This window comes from Oryzias latipes, chromosome 3 (genome assembly GCF_002234675.1).
Source record: "Oryzias latipes chromosome 3, ASM223467v1".
In the NCBI taxonomy this organism is placed as follows: Eukaryota; Metazoa; Chordata; class Actinopteri; order Beloniformes; family Adrianichthyidae; genus Oryzias; species Oryzias latipes.
In genome coordinates, this window is record NC_019861.2 from 27,091,143 (window position 1) to 27,112,968 (window position 21,826).

General features: G+C 39.5%; 3 protein-coding genes across 16 annotated transcripts in view; all 3 read right to left on the bottom strand.

Moving 5' to 3' along the window:
* Positions 1 to 21: 21 nt before the first annotated feature.
* Positions 22 to 3,261, bottom strand: LOC101168028 (anti-apoptotic protein NR13). Of its 2 annotated transcripts, none has more exons than XM_004067290.4 (3): positions 3,172 to 3,261; positions 1,657 to 2,115; positions 22 to 706 (listed from the first exon to the last, which is right to left on the bottom strand). In XM_004067290.4, exons 2-3 carry the CDS (start codon positions 2,110 to 2,112, stop codon positions 584 to 586), a joined length of 579 nt encoding a protein of 192 aa, XP_004067338.1. In that variant the 5' UTR covers positions 2,113 to 2,115; positions 3,172 to 3,261; the 3' UTR covers positions 22 to 583. The 2 variants fall into 2 exon arrangements, with proteins under 2 accessions (XP_004067338.1, XP_020555674.1); XM_020700015.2 differs by lacking the exon at positions 3,172 to 3,261 and adding an exon at positions 2,977 to 3,089.
* A 1,798-nt stretch (positions 3,262 to 5,059) lies between these two features.
* LOC101156727 (guanine nucleotide-binding protein subunit beta-5b) lies at positions 5,060 to 15,921 on the bottom strand. Its single transcript, XM_011492945.3, has 13 exons — positions 15,836 to 15,921; positions 14,989 to 15,142; positions 13,564 to 13,675; positions 12,524 to 12,660; positions 12,396 to 12,437; positions 11,544 to 11,620; positions 11,017 to 11,149; positions 8,065 to 8,208; positions 7,874 to 7,965; positions 6,308 to 6,356; positions 6,070 to 6,166; positions 5,644 to 5,810; positions 5,060 to 5,372 (listed from the first exon to the last, which is right to left on the bottom strand). The coding sequence occupies exons 2-13, from the start codon at positions 15,112 to 15,114 to the stop codon at positions 5,361 to 5,363; spliced, it is 1,188 nt and encodes a 395-aa protein (XP_011491247.1). The 5' UTR covers positions 15,115 to 15,142; positions 15,836 to 15,921; the 3' UTR covers positions 5,060 to 5,360.
* Positions 15,922 to 17,651: 1,730 nt separating this feature from the next.
* The window catches only part of myo5a (myosin VA), a 53,388-nt gene continuing 49,213 nt past the window's right edge, over positions 17,652 to 21,826 (bottom strand). For all 13 annotated transcript variants that reach the window (XM_023953603.1, XM_023953602.1, XM_020700024.2 and 10 more), the window contains 4 exons: positions 21,479 to 21,761; positions 21,230 to 21,404; positions 21,025 to 21,105; positions 17,652 to 20,140 (listed from right to left, as the gene is read on the bottom strand). In XM_023953603.1, coding sequence (XP_023809371.1) covers positions 19,988 to 20,140; positions 21,025 to 21,105; positions 21,230 to 21,404; positions 21,479 to 21,761 — 692 coding nt within the window. In that variant the 3' untranslated portion in view covers positions 17,652 to 19,987. The remainder of the gene's footprint in view (positions 20,141 to 21,024; positions 21,106 to 21,229; positions 21,405 to 21,478; positions 21,762 to 21,826) is intronic.

Genomic DNA, 21,826 nt, shown 5'->3' on the forward strand with positions numbered 1-21,826 from the left:
ACCACTTCACCAGACAACAAATAAACACTTGTTTCTTTTATTACAAAATAGGGAAAAATAAATAGAACCAAAAAATGTAAAAATATATTTTTCATAGGTCGAAGGATAGATTGTTTAAATGCAAAAGTCAGATTGGTCCCTGGTTTATTAGCTTCCTATGCAACATTTAATAGCACCATAGTGTGGCCAATCTCACTGGAAAGTGTTGCTGACCTTATAAATCACAGATATTCCTAAAAAAAAAACAACAACTTCAGAACAAGGGACTTAGCTGCAGATTACAAAAAAGGGCCACTGCTTCATTTGATATAAATATAATATATTAATTTACACTAGAATTAATTTATGCACAACTCATGAAAAACATGGCAGCTGATCATTTCAAAACTAAATTTTCATTTTAAAATGAAGTATTTTAGCTGCGCGGTTGAAGAATAAACCTTTAAAAGTGAAGAATTTGAATGGGTCCTGCGAGGTGATAAAACAAAGATGAAGAAAAACATTTTTTTTTTTTACAATCTTAAGAAACAAGTGAGGGTTGTTCTAGCCACTGTCCCCCAGTGGAGAACAGGTCGATACATTTCTAGCGCACCAGGAGGAAGGTGAGTCCAGCCAGGCCCACGCTGGCCGCCGCGAAGAGCGCAGTCTTCATGGACGAGTCCTGACTCACCTCTCTGGCTGTTCTGGAGAACTTACAGAAGCCTTCCTGCAGGGAGAAGACACACATTAACTCCGGCTTTCGGTAAATGATAAGTGCTCCAGAAAGCTGCCAAAAATGTCAGCAGGTGGTTTATGGAAAAGAGCCAGTCGGGGTTTTTCCCCCCTCCAAAAAAAAGAGGAGGATCACACGGCATGTAAACTGAGCTCCTCTTGTTCGCCACAAAGAGGACGGGCTTCTCAAACAGTGCAGCAGCTGTACTTCTGCTTCATGTTTTCACACAAAAGCCACATATCTGTGCAGCGGCTGCACCTGCTCTCTGCTTCAGGTGCCCCGGCTGCTTCTCAGCTGCTTTCTTTTCTGCCCACGAAGGTGGAGATAATGCCAACGTCAAGCCAGCTCCGACTGTTGCTGCAGAGTCCATCTGCCGGAGCTGCTGAAAGCAGCTGCCAGCTGGGGGAGGGAGGGAGGGAGGGGCTGGCCCGTGTTTGTGTTTATGTGGGTTTCTAGGCGAGCCCATTCATAAATCCCAGCGTTCCACGGATGATGTGTTCAGACTGTTAAACCTTCTGGGACTTGAGTCCCTTACAACTGTCCCCTTTACCTTTCTGCAGCAAATAACAAGGAAGTTATTCATTTTCCTTCTGATTTCCAGTCATTACACAACGCTACAGGACATTTGTGCGTCTTTGTTTAGACAGGAAAACATATTAAAAAAAAAACAGATGTATCTGGATCTGATACTTTAAGAGGCTTAAATGTTGGAAAACAAACAGGAAAAGGTCCAACTTTGTTATCTTTCAGTTTTTTTATTGGGTCATAAATCTGGCCTAAAGACTGGGTGGTTTCCCACAACAGAGGCTTGAAAAACAACCGTTCAGAAAGCAGAAAAAAAAAACAATTTCCCTGAAATATGCTCAAAAGACAAACATCTCTGGGGTTTACTTTGATTATTGTTAAATCCTAGCTGATTTGAGCACACATCTGGTCAGACTTACCCATCCATCATTTTCTAGCATCCATTCTTTCTTGTCTCCTCCCAGGAAATCAGCTACAGTTTCTGCCAGCGCCTGGCAGCTCACAGGCCCGGGCGCCACTTCCCGCCCGGGGTCCAGCCCCGGGTTCATGTCTGTTTGCTCCCTCAGCTGCCTCGCCAGCACTCCCACGAATGCAAAAAGGGAAACGACCCTCCCCCAGTTCAAGCGTTCATCTCCCACCAGCTCCTCCATCACCTTCCTGAGGCTGGAGCACAGGTCCGGCCCGCTGTGCTTCCTGAAGTTCTGTGCTAAGGTGGAGAAGCGGGGCTGGTACTGCGCCTCCATGTCCTGGGCCAGGCGCCTCATGGCAGCAGCTGACTCGCTGGGAGGTGGGGGGGCCTGGAGTGGGCTCCTGCAGCTCAGGGACAGGTAATCCAGGGCCACAGCTAGGGTCTCTTTCCTCAGCCCACAAGACATTTTCTAAGCAAAAAAACATGCATTCAAATGAAACTTTATGTAAAATGCACCTTTCCTCACAACATCTCAAAGTGCTTTACACATGCAAAATAAACAAACACAACTATTTAGGGTGTCAGGAAATTGATCTGTACAGAAGTCATTATTTACAACAACAGAAATCAATGATTGAATTACCAGAATAAAAGCATTTGATTGACCATTCCATCCAGTCAGTTAAACAAACATTCAGGACCCATGACTCATTCTTTTTTCTGTTAGGTAACTACAATTGACAAATGACACAACAATGTCGGACTTTATACAAAAATAAATAAATAAATAAATATATATATATATATATATATATATATATATATATATATATATATATATATATATATATATATATATATATATATATATATATCACGTTTCCCACTTCGGAAAAATACAGAAATTCGTTTTCAAAACAGGAGTTTGTTTTGAGTCACATCATCAAATAAACCCACTTTTTATTATTATACTTAAAAAAAGAATTGTTAAAAAATAAATAAGTGGATAAATGTTCATAAAAGTGAGTTGTTTTAAAAGTTACCGGGCTGTCAGACTATTTTTCTCGGTTTTATTGATGGAAAACGGACAAACTGAAAGAAGATTCGATTCATGATTCAGAAAGAGCAGCTCGAGTCGATCCACGACGGGGGAAAAGGTTCCTGTTTGCCTTTAGTAAACGAAAACCAGCCACAAAAAACGCCAATACCTCAATAAACACATTGTATAAATGAGAACGCAACCCGAAAATAGATATTTAGCATCACTTTTCCAGTGAGCGTCGCTTTTATTCGCCGAATTTGAAGTTAATTCGCCTTTCCGCACACTCACTGTGTCAATGGAGGACACACACAAAGACACCGAAGCTCCACCGAGCTAGCTCCGCTAGAAAAGACTCGTTTACATACGAACATTTTTATAAATAAATACTCATACATAAATATGCTCCACGTTTACAAACAAAATACGAATAAATACATCGATTTAGTCCATTTTTTTAGATGTAAAAGAGACAAAAAGGCTCACCCTCCCAGCGATATCAAGCAACTGCGCACTGAGACGGCGTAAAGAGAACCTTATCACTCTTCCGTCACTTCCTGTACGACTCCGCCCACAGATAGTCCGTGCTATAATAAAGATAGAACCGAAAGCCCATAGAAAATCCCCTTATTTTAATAAAATACAAACTATTTTAAAAAGGACCAAAACACAAAACAGTTAGTATTTTTTAATATAGTAAAGGAAACATGTCAATGACAAAATTCATCATGTGTAACAGTTGCAGTAACCCTTTAAAATGAGATTTATCTTCAAATACAAATACAAAAACATTGTTGAAAATTTAACACTATGAAAAAAAAAACATTGGTCACTTCTTTATGGATTAATTTTTTTTCTGATGACTTCTCTCCTTTCTCAGCAATGTTTTCTAAAGCTGTGGTCAGCATCATCGCTCCAGTTCAATGACCTGCATCAGGAAATGAAAGTAATACCCAAATTCATGCCATCATGCATGGCAAATCTGCTGATATTTGCTGGTACTTTCACTACAGGGTAAATTTTTGGCTGGATTTTTTTTTCTCCCTTCCATTTCTTGCTATTGGTGCTTCCTAGATTGTGTTTTTTTTCCTTTATGATGCGTTTCGCATAAGAAAAACAAAGCTGGTGTCCCCACAACCCTTTTTGTTTTCGGCTTTCTAGTTCTAAAAGTTCCAGTTCTGGCTGCACTTACTGGACTGTTCTTGTTCATCGTGTAACTCAATGCATGAGGAAAAAGCAGCTTTCATCTCACAGCGCTGTAATCTGATCATTTATTAGGACACAAACAGCTGATTCTCTCTTTCCATGGTTCCTATCAACATTTACAAATGTTCTCCTTAATAAAAAAGGTTGACATAAAATAAAATAAAATGAGCACAGAACTTAACCATTAAGTTTCCTCTAATTGATCGTAAAAAAAAGACTTAACTCAACTTTACATTTCTGAGTGTGTCATGGGAAATTATAACCCTGATGGAAATTTTTAATAAAATGTTTCCAAATAAGCCCCATACAAATCTGTTACATTTACATTGTGAATATTTAGATAGAAATAATCCGAATAATTCCGCAATATAGAGCCCTTTTTAAGTTTTGGAATCTGACAGCTCTTAGGATTTCTTTTTACTTCTTCCTGTGGAAAATCTTAAAATGCTACATAACAGGGCATTGCCATAATTCCATTATATCTCTTTTCTTTCAATATTTTTCTCAAATACAATTTTGTTAGAAAGCAATTCTCGCATAACTAGAAATTTAAACTGAAAAAAGTGGAATTTTGTTATTATTAGGAAAAATAAATGAAAAAAACAACAGACAAATGTAAAACCAATTCACAAATTTGGTGAATAAGTGTCATAATTTTTAAATAAAGATTGCTTCAGTTGAATAAATAGGATAACTGAGAGGATAAAACCTGCTGCTGTCGTGTACATGTGAGAAGTAGCAAATGTGAAACAACAGAAGAGAAAAAATGCAGAATTTATTTTTATTTCCTCTTTGCAAACTAACTTAAACTGCCGTATTTTATATTCTCCAAAGCTATAATGTCTAGATATCATGTTTTAAAATGCAATAACAACAAGAGTTTTCATTTACAAGACGATCGTGGACATCTGAAAAAGGTTAATCTATGTACATAATTTACAAAACTCTGTATTGTCATCCATTAAAACACACCAGGCAGACTTTTTTTTTTTAAATATAGTTTAACCTTTTTTGACACAGCCAACATTTGCAACTAACAGTTTGTTCAGCTACTTAACCCTTGTGCTATCCTAGGCACTTTACCATTGGGAGTTGGGTCACCTAGACCCACTAGACAGTGCTCTGAACCTTTTTTCTTCAGTGATTTGTGATCTTCATTGGTGTCCATGGATTACATGAAAGCTTTCCACCTTTATCCACCTTTGTCATGGTAGGGAGAACACGTCAATGCAAGGGTGGGGTCATCTAAGATAGCACAAGGGTTAAACTCTATTATGGAAGCATTACCAAAAGGTTGGAATCCAAAATTTTGGGTTAAGTTTATTCTTTAGAGATTTCTTTTACAGCAAAGTTTGTGTGGAGGATTTCATCAATGCATCATTGAAACACCTTTGACAGAAGACAGGGACTTGGAGCATCAATCATCATTTGATAGCAGCAGAACCAGAACAAATCCACAAAAGGTGGGATCAGGCCCAAATCTGCAAAAATAGAAACAAACAGGGAAATCAATTTGTTACAAATTGTAAAGACCCATGCAATAGGTCAATGCAGTCTTTAAAAAAATTACTGGTTACTGCAAGATAAAAAAAGTGCTCTATAAAGCTGGCAGGGTTCTGTTGGAGTACAGATGTTTGATGTCGTACCACACACATGCTCTACATGTGACTGAGATTCATTTCTGTGCCTTTCTAATAGAAACATTTTCAACAAAAACCAAAATGACATTTGTGCTGGGAAACTCCAGCTCACCCGCAGAGTGTTGTCCCACGAGGCTGAGCAGAGGGCAGTGCCATCAGGCGAAACTCTCACTCTGCTTACACGGTTTTCATGGCCAAACAGGATGGAGACGCGAGTCCCTTTCAACACATCCCACACGTTTATGGTGTAGTCATTGTAGCCAGCGAAGAGTAGGCGACCTGCACACAGATGTGAGGGGGGAAAGTCAATGGATGAGGAGTTTTGGCTTAAGGGGAAGTGATAGAAGACTCGGAATGAGATGAAGCTCAGTCCAACACTTTGAAAAAAACACACAATTCCTTTCCATAAATAAAATGGTCATATGGTCATTAATACACACATGGAAGTTGTGTCTTTAAATCAAAGAACTGAATTAGAATTTTGCCTTTTTCAGTCCAGTGAAAACTATTCATTTAAGGTGTTTCCCCAAGGCATTACCACTCAGAGAGAAATCCACGCTGGACGCTCCAAATATCACGCTGTCCTTCTGGTAGACAGCCACTTCACGGTCAGCTCGTAAGTCATAGAAACGGCACTGAAACAACAAAAACAAGTTCATTTTTTCGCATCCAATCTACTCTTCAGAGTAATTACATTTGCTTAAAAAACTATGATCGGAACAGAAAAAAATAACATGATCCAAAAAAATAACAGAAGCAGGTCGTCCCCGACTCACCGTGGCGTCGTCTGACGCAGATGCAAATGCGTCTCCACTGGGGTAGTACCTAGTCACACGTGAGCGGGCACAGAGTGAGATCTGTTGTGATTCATACCCAAACTCCATTAAAAGGTAACACAAAAAACAGTTCTCGCTTATTCAAAATTAAACTTATTGCCTTCAAACAATGCAAAGCAGAACATCAAGCTGCATTAATCAAACCTCAGCAGAACAAAAATGTCACTAAAAACATCGGAGCTGGAAACAAATTGTTTTATGCTTCAAGTGTAATATTTTGATGTCATACATTGACAATGATTGGAGTTTGAAATAATTTGAAAAGATCGTTGGTTATAGACTTTTGTACATGTAAAGATATTTCAAATCTTTCTCAGCTTTCACAATTATGAAATGGCTGCAGTTGGAGTTTTGAATTTGTATTTTCATAAATTTCTTGCTATTATATTTGCATGAAATTCAAGTCCTTTTTCTGGGGCCCAATACAAGCAAAGCTCATACTGATAAACTTTACTTTAAAAATAAACACTGACTCATTGAATTTAACGTGTTTGTGATGTATTTGCGCAGATTAATCACAGAGCAGGTTAAAGAAGATTCTTCTGCATTCAAATTTACGTCGTGCTGCCATGTTCTTGTTTACAGAGACCAAAAAGCCCTCGGTCGGAAGGTGCCAGATTGTCTGTTTGCTGCAAAAATTCCCTTTCAGGGATGAATAAAGCATCTTTCAGCTGCATTTGTCCCCCTCTGGGAAATGCTTCGTCAGTGCAGTAACCCAAATTCCCCACAGAGAAAGATAAAGTCACCACCACTCTCTCTAAAGGTCATCTCTTCCTGTTTAAAACAAAGCCACACTTGTTTGTTTTTTCATTATTTTAATCTCTATTTGTAATTTAAGAGTTTAAGGGGTCAAATCTGCTCTTACAAATCCTTTAAAAACTTTAATGTTCCCTATTTTTACAGCAGACTAATAGACTTCAGTTCATCAAACACATATCTGACAGTTACGGATCAACTAACGAATGAAAAGTCCAGTTTGTTTGAGGAAATTGTTGATTTTATTACCAGCATCTGTTTCCTCCTCATCTATTTACCTGCTGTCATAAATGTACACAGCTACTAAAAGTTGTTCAGCAAGCTACACATTCACCAAATGCAGCTTCAGTTTGAATCTTATTTCAGCATTTTTGAGTATAATCTAAAAACAACCTTTTAATTTCATTGTGTTGTGTGCTAATCAGTTTCATTGATGCTAAATAAAGAAATCTGTTATCAATTAAACCTTTGACGCATTTATAGATGTCTAATTGCCGCAAGTTTATATATTTTTTAAATAATTCTTCAGTCTTGACACAAAATCTGGATTTAAAAAAAAAATCAAAATGAAAGTGAGGGGTGCTTCGCTGGGATCGTTTCTGATTGGAAGAAAACTACAGCTTATTTCTAATTTCATAATTATTTAATTTAGTTCTAAAATTACAAAACAAAAAATCAGTTTTTATAAAAACAAAAAAATAGAGTGAGATTTTAGCTTTTTTTGTTTTTTGATCAAAGAATTGTGCTCACCTGACACAGTTGATATCTGACTCGTGGCTCTCAAAAGACTGGATGTTCTGTCCAGAGCGCATGTCCCACACGTTGGCCTTCATATCACAGCCCTCATAACACAAATGCAAGCACACAATCCCACCTAAGCAAATACACAGAGGGGATCCAAGCAACAACAGGTTTTCTAAAAATAACAAAAATGTTCTCACTCCAGAGACAAATGTATTTCCGGTCTCTGACGGAGCGAGGTCCAAGGACAGCACATCAGCTGTGTGACCGTGGAAACTCTGCAGCAGTTGCCCACTTTCCACATCCCACAGGGCGCATGTGCCATCGCCACTGGAAGTCAGGAGCTAGCATGGTTGGACAGAAAAGCTTTGCTTAAGTCAAAATACAGAGTCAATCCTCCATACTTAGATTGTTACTTCTATTTATTTATGTTAAAATAAAAATAAAAAGCCTTTTTATCTGTTCTAATACAGCAAATGATTCAGAAGATGAGTGTATTATGTTCATTTGCAATAATAGGACAACCAATGCTAGATACAAACATGAGAAAATATCAGATACTCCTGAACATTGAAATATAGTGACGTCGGCTTTGCTGTGAATAATTTGTTTACTCTGTTGGCCACAAATCCTTCATTAGTAAACCTGATGTGAGGCATGTTGGCTGTTTGACGTGCAGGTGCAACAACTCCATCTATCCATCCATTTTCTAAACCTGCACAATCTCTTTTGGGTTCACAGGGATGCTGGAGTCGATTTCAGCTACAGCCTGGACAGAACGCAGGGCCACACAAACTCACATGCTCACCTAATGGACGATTTATAGTCATGCATGTGAAGAACATGTCAACTCCACACAGAAAGGACCCGGCTGGGTTTTAACCAGGACCTTTGTGCAGAGAGTCAGGAGTGCCAACCACTACACCACAGTGCAACCCTTGAAGAAGCAACATCATGAAGGAAAACACATCTGGAGCTTTACATAGATCATTTGGTTCTATAGTTTTTAGTGGAAAAAAATTAAATAAACAACCATTGGGTGACTGAGAAAAAAAAAACAGATGCATATTAAGAATAGAAGTCTGACAGAGTCAAACTTATAATTTTGTTTGTCATTGATCAAAACTAAAATATTACTCAAGTAAAAAAATACACATGTACTTAAACTCCCCACTGTACGTTGTCCACCCCTGACTGAAAGCACTCACATACCTGTCAGAGTGACTTGCATACAAGAGTAACCTCTGTGCTCCATTTTAAAGATGTCATGTGACCTCAGTCCACAAGTTAAAAAAAAAGCGGGAAAGACAGGAGGAAGTTGTGGAAATTTTTCTGCCACTGAGCTCAACAGAAAGTGATGTTTTTGACTCCATCTGGATTCAACTTGATTTAAACATGGGATCAAACCTCTCTGGATGGCTTCGGTATTGTTCGCCAGTTCACTTGGACCAGTAATGTTAGGTAAAGGTTATGGGGGGCTGTAAGCTAGACAGATGGATGATGGGTAGTAGGGGAAGGATCACTCCATGCCAACAATCTCAGCTACAACTCGGAGGTGAATTTCTAATGAACTACTGCTGTTCTGCAGAAACTTTGTCCTAGAAAATGACCCAGAGTTCTTTTGGTCTAGGCTAAAATGATAATAAAATAAATAATAATCATAATTAAAAGAACAGTTTGAAAATAGATCAGAAGATGAAGGAAGTGTGACTCTACCTCCAAACGCTTTCTGTTTTAAATAGTATTTTTAGGATTAGCTTTCAATTCTCATATTTACAGTACAACTCAATACGGAGAATTGAAACCATCCAAAAGCAACGCTGACATTTTGCTGTGCTCCAAATTCTGGTCAGGCTCAGTCACATAAATGTAAAATCCTGTTCTCGTTTTTTTGACGTGTCGGAAAGAGAAGGACCACATCCAGATAATTGATGACGAGTGAAAAGGGAAGTTAGACAACAAAAAAGACCTATAAACGAACAAAGTGAAGTGGCGGGTGCCCTAATACAGAGGAAACCCGCGTTACCTGCATGCAAACAAAATGCTTGTATTTCTGAAAATTTGATGGGAAAATAAAAGATAACAGGTGATAAGGCTGGCGGATTAGAACCATCGCACTTCCTACAAAAATGGAAAGCCGCCTCCACTTTACGCATGAATGCATTCACAGGTTAGTGCTCCACCATGGACGCCGATAACAGCAGATTGTGCCCCCATGAACAACAAAAAAAGGCAGAATTTGCTGTTACACTTGTGCACTTAAAGTAAGGAAACACAGATTATGTTTGGGTTGTGTGATGATATGAAGGAAGTGTGTATAGAAGCAGGAAGATAGTCTGGATGTGTGTGTCTGGGTGGTAAATGTTCTGCCCTCAGGGTCAGAGCGCTCCACTCTCCACAAGATAAAAACCACTCCATGTCTATTAATATTCCCAGAATGGAGGATCATGCACCCCCTCCACCCACCCACTGAGACTCTTCTCTGTCGCCCATCTCTTCCTCTTTTCCGTCCTCTCCTACCCTCCCACCCCTTTGCTGCTTCTTTTGCTTCATAAACCACCGGAGGGGAGTAAATTATTTAGGCAAACTATATTAGGCCACCATTTCCTTCATGTTCTCCCTTTCAGTCTGTCCCCTGACACCGCTCTTTCCGCCTGAAGCGGAGCAAACAACAAAATAAAAGCCCCGACATGCAGGACTTCAAAGACACAACTGTGCAGGACAGGAAATCACAAATAGGACAAACACTGTTTATGCTGCTTCGCTTAGAATAAAACCAATATTTAATGTTTCTTCTTAAAAACTGTGTTGCAGTCAGAGATTACAGATCCCCAGTTTGACAGTTATTTTTTTTTCTGACAAGCCTGTAGATGAAATGAGATTATGATGCAGCCCCCCTGTTACTTCTTTTTTTTTTTTAGTTGTTGTTTAAATTTGTACAGAAACATAAGATTTGCCCCCCAATTCTGCACCTGAAAGACTCAAGTCACATGTTGCAAGTTTAAACAAATCCTTTTATTTCTGATATATTTATGCTTTTAGACACTTAAAATGTGTGATGAATTTCAATTGTTATTGCCTTTTAACTACACAGTCTGTATTTGTTAAACTTATGTTAGAGAGAAACAAAAGAAATGGAGCTCTTCTCTCACCTGCATGTCAGAGTTGGTGAAGGTGCATCCTGATACATAATTAGTGTGCATGGCCACTGACTTCTTCTTTGCAGCCAAGTTCTCGTTTTTGTCCAGTGACAGCGGGACCACTGAGCATTTGTTATCCAAGCCGCTTTTGCAGAAGAAACAAACAGTTTTAATTTAAAAAAAAATGTAAGTATGGTAAATAAGGTCAGTTTTAAGAGGTTATTTAAACCAGAACTGCCCAAGTTTTGATCATTTCACTATAAGTAACCACATTTTAAAAAAAAACACACACAACAAATTAAAGTGGATATCATTTGAACATTCAGTAAAAGAGTTTTGTTTTTCAGAAAATTATGTTTGAAATAATAATACTATCACTTGCATAATAATAGTTTTTGCTTTCTGAAAAGCATTTCAGATAAATGAAACCTTCAGGATGATGCATTTTAGCAAAAATGTAGCTCAGAGCCCTTCAGACAACAAAGATCTCCTGTATGTTTTCTCCACTGTGACAGATAAACAAAGCGGTCTGAACTCACCCACATGCCACCGCGCAGCCTGAAGGGGCGTATGCACAAGCCATCACCCATGTGCACGGCAGGGTCACCCCGTGCTCCTGCAGAATACCAAACAGTGCGTGCACGGAATCAAGCACAAAAACAGTTTCACACAGTTTCACGTCTGACGGTACCTTAAACTCAGACTTGTGCAATTTTTAAGCTGTAGTTGGGCAAAAATCTCTGCAAACAAATTGCTTTAAATTAATTAAAAATCATATACAACACATTATTTTGATGTGGGATTATCTTCTCAGTGGCTTAAAGTCGCTCTAATGGTTTGTTAGGACACCTTTTAGTTTGATTAAAACGTGCAGCTGATGCGGTCTCGGCATGAATTCTGGAACAAAAATCTTGTACTAAAAACAGGAGGAGGCTACATCAGAAAAGACAAATCCCTGAAAAATATTAAAAAAATATGTAGTTTTGAATCCACTACCGTATTAATTAATAATAATTTGATTTACTTTTCAACCAGAAGACTTTCAATTTTTGTTTTTAAAAATGTAATTTTTTTTTGGTGTAGCGTTAACTGCAGATGAGGGAAAAGTGGCTCGCCTTCCTAAACTCATCAGTGCAAACATCAGAAAAAAGTAAATGAAATGTAACTAAATCCAGCAATGAACTCCTTTTATTGTTGTTTACAAACATATTCACATTTTTAAAAATACTTTTGAGCATTTGAGTCAAAGTAACCTTTATAACATTCTAAAAAAAATCACAACTTCAACATTTTTTCTTGTAATTATGGGACTTTCTCCATTAGGTTTTAAAATAAAAACCTTGACTATACGGTTATTGTCGAGCACAGACAGTCAATGGGATTTCACTCACCTTGTTCAGAGTAAAGGCATCCCAAACTATAGCTTTCCCATCCTAAATAAATCATAAATAAGAATTAGCAATGAGATTTTTTTTTAAAAAAAGAGCTGAGGGGTTTCAGAAAAAGCCCTTCAGTGCACCTGTGAGGAGCTGACCAGACGGCGTTTGTCTTTGCACCAGTCCACACACAGCACCTTGTTCCCGTGGCCCTTCAGCACCCGTCTGGTCTTTATGGAGAGGGAAGACAGCACCTCCACCTTCTCAGCCACCTGGTGTACTGAGCAAAAACAGTCACGATGCTTTACTTAGCTGGACCTGAAGCCAGAAGCTCAACGATGCTCCTAAAGGATCGGGCTGAATGTGTTCAGCCATCGCAGACATTTGAGGATACGCATCAGAGATGGGAATTATTGCTTTTTAATTCAGAGCTGTGGCTTTTAAATATGACTTCAGATTTAAAACTAAAGATTATAGATGACATCATAAAAAAAGTCCCCAAAATACACTGATAAACTGCATTTTGTATAAATAGACATTTATATTTTTTACTTCTAAACCTAAAGTCTCCAGGGTCTTTTCTATAACATTAAACAAGTTTCTCAAAAGGTTTGAAGACCAACACACTGAATGAGATATTTTGCTTTTTGTAAATGTAAAAGAATCTGACACAATGCTTCATCATGTTTTTTATTTGATTTGTTGAAAGAGAAAAAAATAGTTTGCCTTGTTTGTATTATTCTTTATCAGTTAAACATTTAGTTACTTCACAACTAACCTCTTTTATTATAATTTTAATTGTAATGAATAGAGTTTTTCTCAAAGCGCCTTGGTCTTTGATTTTTTTTTGTTTTCTTTGAAAATGTTCAACTGTTAAAGACATAAAAGCGCCTTGTTCACATCCAAATTCAACATTTATACAAAAAATAAAATAAAAAATAAATAAATAAATGTATTTTATAATATTTTCACATTGTAAATTAAAAACAACAAAAGCAAAACTTAATTTTGCAAAAAAAATAAAAATAAAAAGAGAGTTCCAGTGAAACAATAAAGAAGCACAAGAGGACTCAAAATTCCACAAAAATAATTAACTTAAAACACTGTCAGTTATTTTGCAATGAGCAGAAAAGGAGGATTGTGTGTGTGTGTGTGTGTGTGTGTGTGTGTGTGGTCCACTCACGCTCCACGTCGTTCAGCTTGCCCCGCTCCTCCTCCAGCTTCTTCTTCAGACTGTCGCTCTCCTTCTTCAGGGACTGCAGGGTCTCTCCCTTCTGGAGCTGCTGGCAGGCCATCTTCCAACACACAGGCAAACAGTTTCAAAGAGGGAGTAACAGAGAGGAGGACGGGGGGACTGAATGATGGAGGAGGTGCAGGAGCGACAGGGATGCTGCTGCGCTCACGCTGATCTCCTCAGCCCCTCCCTCTACTCCCTCCCACCTCCTCCTTTCTCTACTCTGGTGTTCCTATAAAAGTCTGTGATAGGAAGTGGCAGCATTTTAGAAGTATTTTAAGCAAGCTAAGGTAACATATAACTTATACTTTTATTGTAAAAAGAGGGAAAAAAGAGAAAAAAAAGCGCCCTTCATCGAATATTTTATGATTTTAAACAAAAACTTTAAATAGAAATCATGGGGGGGTCTTTTTTGAAATACTTTGGAATCTGTTTATATTACAAACTAGAAATATAATGTAAAACTGCAATTTTTTTTTCTAGTAAAGGAAGATGCTGACCCACACCATTACACTCCCCCCACCGACAGATGCTGTTTGAGCATCAGTCATTCTGGTGAAGCTCTTCTGCTCATATGGATGAACGCAAACGAATGAGTTACGTCTGGCTGCAGATTTGCAGTTGGCGACAAAATAAAATATCAGGACAGAATGTGCTAAAATTAATACAGTTTTGGAGTTGTATTCGTTATTTAGCTGGACAATGTTTCTACTTTTGATTTGAAAACAATCCTGGATGTAAAGAAGAGATCAATAAACAAAAGTCAGAACATTTTCCTGAACTTTTTTCAATGTTGGATGAAATATAGTCTAAAGTCGATTTTTTATTTTTCTTTTATTTCAGGGAGTTTTTGTCACTGGGCTTTAACCCCTTCATGCTTTATAGCATCACTTTTACCTGAAAAAACAAAACAAAACATTTTTTTTATTAATATTTGGGAAGAAATGCAGGCCTATTAGAATATTAGAACTGTGCAGCCTAATATTCTGTAGGAGCCTTCATAAATTAAAATTTTTAAATACCTTTTTAAAACCCAATATAGTACCTTATCGGAAAAATAGGAATTAATTGGGAATTAAAAACCCAATTGTTTTCAGAAGTTTATCAAACTTAGTTTTTTGTTTGAATTCTCGCTTCTTTAGCTGTTTATAATGAATTCTCTTTGTGTTTGTTTTTGTGTCTTTTTGTTAATTTTATTGCATGTGTGGGGATTGGTGTTTTTTGCGTTCCTCGTTTGTTTTTATGCACAGCACCTCGAGCTGTTCTTTTTTCATGAAAGGTGCTTTAGAGAAATTAATTCTAAAATGAATTTGAATTTGAGCAGAACTCTCCAGCAGCAGTCTGCTGCTGAAGCAGAGAGAGAGAGAGCATTACCATTTCCACACAGAAGGAGCAGTAGTTGATGGCCTCGCTCTTGATGTAGATGTTCATCAGTGGACTGGCTTTCCCACAGCTGTCACAGGGGCCGAATGTGGCCGCCATGAACGTCTGGTCACACATGGCTGCAGAGGATCGATCGCCTTCACTCCTGTGGAGAACCAACCCATAAATATGAAGATGATCTCCAGATCCATGCCACGAGCTGGAGACTTGTGTGTGTGTGTGTGCTGAGGTTAGTGGGGGCTGAACAGAGGAGATAAGTACTTGGTAATCTACTCCAGCCTGATCCTTCTGAAAGCTCCAGAGCAGAGCAGCTATTCTGGGAAGCGGCAACTCACAATAATGTAAAAATGAAAACATTTAAATCAGTAACAATTTAATTTGTGAAGTGAAACTGTCAAAAAACACATTTTTCTTGAATTTCTCAACAATGTAGCGAAATTACCTTTTATTCAGCGGCCTCCAGTGCGCATAAAACTGATCAACTAAAAGCAAACCAGACCGCAGGACGACACAAGAACCGCCTGGTTTATTTCACAGATGTCAGATTATTAGCATTATGTTATATTGTTTCATTGATGCACAAATTTTTGTATTTAAACTGCAAATTCACCGTGTGAGCAAATACATTTTCATTGTAATAGACGGTCAGTTTGTCCTTTTTCATGAAAGGACTTTGTAATTTCTGCAGGTTTGTGAAAAAAAAGTCCTTGTTTTCTATTTGTAAGTTATAAACATTTCATTCTATCAAGTTCACGGAGGCTCAAAACGTGTACTTTTCCACACATAAACGTTATCACATCAACATCCCTTCAAATAACAGAAGTTTTCAGAATCTTACCTCAGAAAGTGGTTGTATTTCTTTGCTCTGGTGCAGCAGGAACCTGTCCAGGAGATGCAAGCTGAGCTGCTGCAGTGAAGACTCTCAGGAAGGGGGGGGGGGGGGGGGGGGGGTGTCTCCGTTAAGCTTCTTAGTAAAATGTTTAAGCTGCGTCTCTGGTTTGCTTTTACCTGTGTGGCTCTTACCTTGTTGCTGCATTACATGTAGAGGCTCACTGTTGCCATCATCAGTTGCTTTTTAAGTTTAATTCTGCAGAATCCCTCAAAAGAAAAGTTAAATCTCTACATTTGAGACTTTCTGAGCAGAAATGAGTCGTCAGATTTTCAGTTAAAAGTTAAAACGAGACAGATGCCTGATTTAAAGGAAATTCTATTTGCTAAGTTGAACTTGTTCCTCTCCTTCAACCTTCAGCTGTGTCTTTGGATTTGACACAACTCTTCTGGATGACATTAAAATCTTTCATTCTTAAACTGTGACAAGCTAAGCAGGTCAAAGGGAGGGCTTACAGCACATTAGCAGGGTTGGTTCTCTCAGCATTTAGTCACCTGATTTTTCAAGTTGTCTGGCAGTGGATGCAGTTTGATTTCTATGGTCAGAACCACGCTTTGGAGGTTTTTTAGAAAATATTGAACTAAAGTCAAGCTCTCCTTGAATCCTTGAAGCTGTGCCACTATTTCTGCAGCTAAATGCAACCACTAAATGCAACCACTGGGGGGCACAATCCAGTGGTTTTTCTTTGCTGGTCCAAGGGGTGAACGCAGAGTTGTTTCTGAAATTATAAAATAAAATCAGTCGCATGAATTCCAAACATAACCTCATACCGGACAGCTGATCTGGAAACTGGACTTCTGCTGGTAGAAGACGGAGAGGAGGAAACTCGAGGGGACAGGCTGGAGTGTACGGCTTTGGATGTAGGAACTTTAACAGGGAAATTGAAAGAGATGGTCGACATGATGGAAGGTGGATGTTCTGTGTGTTCAAGAGACCAGATGGAAATGGAGCAAGGCTTACCGATTGGAAGCAGGTTTGAGATGTTTCGGATGTGGATCGTAAGAGGAACAGAATAGTAGTGAGACAAGCTGATGGATGGAAGTTGAAGGTGTGATGTTGAACGTTGTCAGAGGCATCCCCAGGTAGAATGTAAGATAAAGGACAAATTCTGGAAGGAGATGGATGAGGTGGCCCAGGGTATCCCTAGAGGGGAGAGGATGATGATTGGTGATGGTGAGGAAGTGATGGGTGCATTTGGTGTTCAGATCAGGTAAGCAGAAGGGCGGATGATAGTGGACTTTGGTAAAAGAATGGAAATGCAGACGGGCATGCACGTTGATCACATCTTTTACAAATCTGAAGGAGACTAATGACTGCAAAGTCATGGCCGGGGAGACTGCAGCCAGACAGTAAAGGTGTGAGGGTGACTGTTGGTGAGGAAGATGAAGAGGATAAGGGCAGAGGAACAAATGGTGGAAGCTGAAAAAGGAAGAGTGCCGAGCGGCTTTTAGGGAGGAGTTGAAACAGACTTTGGAGATCAGGAGGTTCTTCAGGATCTGATTTTTGAAGTGATCGGGGAGACTGGGAGGAAGGTCATAGCGGCTTTCATGAGGGGTCTGTGCATGAAGGGGACAGTCCGTCAGGTGTCTGATGTGTCCATCAGAGGACACACCTCCTACTAAAAGTGATTTGCTTTAAAATGTTACGCTTCTTTTTTTTCCTTGATGAAAAAAAAAGAAAAAAATTGTATCATTTAATTTATCATTAATAAAAACATAAAAAAGTAGATTTTAAAAACAAACAGTAAAAGAAACAGAAGCTGAGCGACAGTGTGACAGTGCTGGATTCTTTTATTTTGACTTTTACAGATTTGACAATTAATTTCAAGTTCACAAAGCACAGCTACCAGGAACTACAAACGGTCCAGTTTTTTTTTTTAATGTAGACATGGGGTTCAGACAGGAAAACATCCAATACCGCTTTCAGAGTGTCCACACCAGTGGCACAGCAGCTGGGGGGAGATTTTCAGCTTTTTCAAAACGGAACAATAATTAAGAGTGCTCCTAGCGTCTACGTCATATCCTACAACTCTTTCTTGAATATGTGGCTGGAGGAAGTGGAGGTCACAACTTAAACAGCATTTGCCTCGAAAACTAGGGCAGCAACCTCCCTGTTTCCTCCTAACAGAGTCTGAGCGGCTTCTTTGACCATCGATCGGATCTAAGTGATGATGCTAAAGCTGGGGAGGCAGAGGCGTGCTGTCCGGCTGAAGACATGCTAGAAGAATCGGTGTAAAAACAGCAGGAAAGCAGAAGAAAGCAAACATCCTCAGCTGTGAACTTGTTCTTTTTAGGTCTCAAACACATCTATTATTGATCACTTCTCCTCTGCAGTGTCAGAAATGTGCATTCAGTCTGTGGGAGAGGGGGGGGGGGGGGGGGCAGCATACATAACACCAGCTGCAGGTCGTGAGGATGCACCGCCAAAAACAAAAAGGGAAACATTGAATCTTTTCAGAATAATTCTACAGTGAAAAAAAAAAAAAAAAGGAAAATACCGCCATGACAGAACACAACAACGCCACAATGCTGATGCGTGGAATTCATTCAGAGAGCAAGTAAATCAGATAAGGCTTTGACTACAAAAAAATATATATAATTCTTCAGAACATTCATGTTTTCTTCACTTATTGTCCGTTTGGGTACAACAGGCAGATTTGTTCTCTAAACAGAAATTCAGACGACAAAAAACGCTGAGAAATGGAGAGAAGACGAGTGTAAAGAGAGGAAAACTTGAAGAAATGTTTTCTCTCTGATATGTCTTTAGCTTCTTTTTGTTTCCTTAAATGTTTGCTTCAACTTTACTTCTTCAAATGACAATAACATATGTTCATCTGAGGGCAAGAGGCCCTTAACCGAATACTGACGGCACAACAGGAAGTTTGGAATAAAAATGCTGAACTGGAGTCACGGCATGCAGCACATTTGATGCTGATAAACCACTGCAGACGTTGTTGGATGTTTGAATGAAAACATCCAGTCTGTGAAGAGAAGAACATGTTGTAAAGCTGAAAATATAAGAGGCCATTTCCGCTAAACTTTAAAAACATCTATTCAATCTGCTCGGTAATATTCTAAAGTAAAAAACAAAAAAATATATGTTTACAAAATGATAATGGCAAACAGTTTTCAAGGCTCTGACCAGAAGAGACAAAAAGCAGGGGTAATGTTGTGCATACAGGTGTGCGTTTTGTGTGTTTCCTCTCGGCTCTGGTCACAGCTGTAAACATGGTAGCAGGTTCCAGCTCCCAAACATCTCCTCGCTGAAAACCTGCGCTACACTCCAATTCACACAAACGACTGGGTGCAGGACGCGGCGGCTTAGCCGGCCATCCCGTCCTTTGATCCTAATGACCGTAGAAATGAGCTGGGACTGAAGCTCAACACCACAACCTCAACCTCCACTCTGCAGGGATCTTCAAAGGACAAAGGCAAAACAGAAGCAAGAGCAATAAATAAAATTCATGGAATATATTATTCATATTTCTATAGACTTCTTTACGTATAAATATATAGTACAGATGATGAGTTGACGTCATCTCTCAGAAATCCAGCCTGACTGCAGGCGGCTCCTTCGGGTCTCAGTGGGTGGATCCTCGGTGGAGAACCTCACGACATCGACTAATACTTTAAACGAGACTGAAAACACAGACGAGATGTGAAGACCACGCTCATGAGCACTAGGGCAGACCCAAATGACAGTGAAGAGCAGAACGTGGACCAGGGATCTGGTCCGATGGCTTCTCTGTGTTGAAGGCTTTAATACAAGCGATGATAGAAGCGGGTGGATTTGAACCAGCAGCTGTGTGTTTGTGCATGTGTGTTGTGACTGTACAGATGTAAAGTCTAACCCGTGTTCAAGAACTACACTTCGTGTGAGCACGTCTGGACAAACCCATTTCCTTGTTTATCCTCAGAACTGTGTTAAGGATTTTCAATAGTAAAATCTGTACATTGTATTTATTGATTTACGGTCCTGTGAACCCACAGAACTTTTGTTTGTTTGTTTTTTTTTTTGCAGGGGGAACGTTTACCACCCGTCATGGGACATGCAGTGGGAGCTGTGGCTGCTGCAGGAATCGGACCGGGGTGCTGGTTTGGCTTAGACTCGGGTAAGGAAGCCCAGGTTGAGGGAGGAGGGGATCTGGATGGTCTCCAGGGCGAGGGAGGAGGGGTTGAAGGGGAAGGTGACCGGATAGATCATTTTAGTATCCATGAGGAGCTGGGGGCTCTCAGAGCGGTCTCGCAGGCGAGTCTGAAAGGTACAAAAGACTTGCTTCAGTAAAAACACCAAATACTAACTTTCAAACTGACTTTAGGTAAAAATTTGTTTATAATTTTAATCGTAAGAGATTTGCTATTTATTATTTTTATTTCATGGACTTTTAAACGCAAAGAAAGTTTATTAAAGACGTAGAGACACTTTACAGCTGTCCAGTCTTTTATGGAATCAAAACTATTGTCAAAGTTTTACCTTTTGATGTAATTTTTGATAAACTTCTACTGTATGATTTAAATACATTGTTTTGCAAATAATCAAATTGTACTACATTAGTGGTTCCAGCTCCTGGGTGGTGGAGCGGTACCGGTCCATGGAATAGTTGGTACCGGTCCACAGAGGGAAAAAAAAACAAAAAAACACACACACAACCTTCATTTTTTCTTTTTTATTTGTAATTGGGTTCTGAAGGATGTTTTATTTTGGAAAACTACTGGATTCTCTCCAACACATCAAACTTGCTCGGTCATGTGTCGAAAATCCATCCGCAACTTTCTTAAAGCGGCTGCACCGACCGCCTACATGAAACACTCAAGCTAGCAAAGCTAACAAAAAACAAACATGTGTGGGAAATTTATTTTTTGAAGGAAACCATCTGTAAGCTGATTCTACCTGGAAAAAATGTGAAATACTAAAAATATATATAATCATTTAAGTTGCCAATTTGCTGAATCAATATTGATTTTATAGATAGAAATATTGATGAATTTATTTTTTAAATATTACCTCAGCCAGAACAATAAATCCAGGTAAACACACTGAGGTATATTATAATCTGAAAGTCATAATTCTTCAGAAACAAAATGAAACAAGAGCATTTTTACAGCAGAGGCAGCGTGGATGTCAGACAGCTGAATTACCTGTATGGTGCGAATGAACGCAATGGACACTCGCTCCTCAAACTCGTTTACTGGAGTGTAGAGGTTGAGAATCCTGACGATCTGTAGAAGTCAAAGCACAGAAGATTCTTACCGACTGCAGCTGCACTACTTTCAGGCCGCTGACAGACTGAAGCCGAACGTCTGGGACTATTTTCTATTCATATGTAATGAAGGGAGAGTTGACCTGAGAGGTGGTGAGGGCGTGGCACATGGAGCAGATGGCCTCGGCGTCCTCGTCCGTCTTTTTCTTCACCTGCAGCAGCTGAGCGGCCTGAATCAGAGGCTCCAGCGTCTCCTTGGCTCCGCAGTTCATCAGACCTTTGTCTCTGAGCCACTCCTCCAGCTGGCTCACATTGTACCTGCACACGCGTGTTTTGCTTTTTAATACTTAAGCGCCAAACTCAAGGCTTTCCGTTCTAGCGGCATCTCCCACCTGATCTGCATGCCTTTGCTCCAGGAGCACATGTCTTTGCGCAGCAGCAGGTTGTTGAGGGTGACGGCTCCGATGATGTAGAACTCCTGCTTCACCACCTGCTTGATGAGCTCGGGGTCGGTGCCGTGCTGGCACATGGTGGAGTGGAAGGCGCTCAGCTGCCTCAGCATGGACTCCAGGGTGTATGTGTCCTCCTCGGCGATGCTGGCCGTGCGCTTGCGGAGACCTGTGGGCTTCACGCCAGACACCCCCTGGATGGTTTCATGCTCCAACATGCCATAAACTGCAGAAAACACACAGCGTTTCAAACACGTCTGCAGGAACAGAGGTCAATGCTGTCGTCAGGAT

Excerpts from the sequence above, each read along its gene's own strand:
- LOC101168028 (XM_004067290.4), bottom strand. The coding sequence starts at position 2,112 with ATGTCTTGTGGGCTGAGGAAAGAGACCCTAGCTGTGGCCCTGGATTAC. Across the intron at positions 707-1,656 it reads TGCTAGAAAATGATGGATGG|GAAGGCTTCTGTAAGTTCTC; the intron begins GTAAGTCTGACC and ends TTCTCCCTGCAG.
- LOC101156727 (XM_011492945.3), bottom strand. The coding sequence starts at position 15,114 with ATGTGTGACCAGACGTTCATGGCGGCCACATTCGGCCCCTGTGACAGC. Across the intron at positions 11,150-11,543 it reads GGCTGCGCGGTGGCATGTGG|CGGCTTGGATAACAAATGCT; the intron begins GTGAGTTCAGAC and ends CTTCTGCAAAAG. Across the intron at positions 6,167-6,307 it reads CTGCGTCAGACGACGCCACG|TGCCGTTTCTATGACTTACG; the intron begins GTGAGTCGGGGA and ends TTGTTGTTTCAG.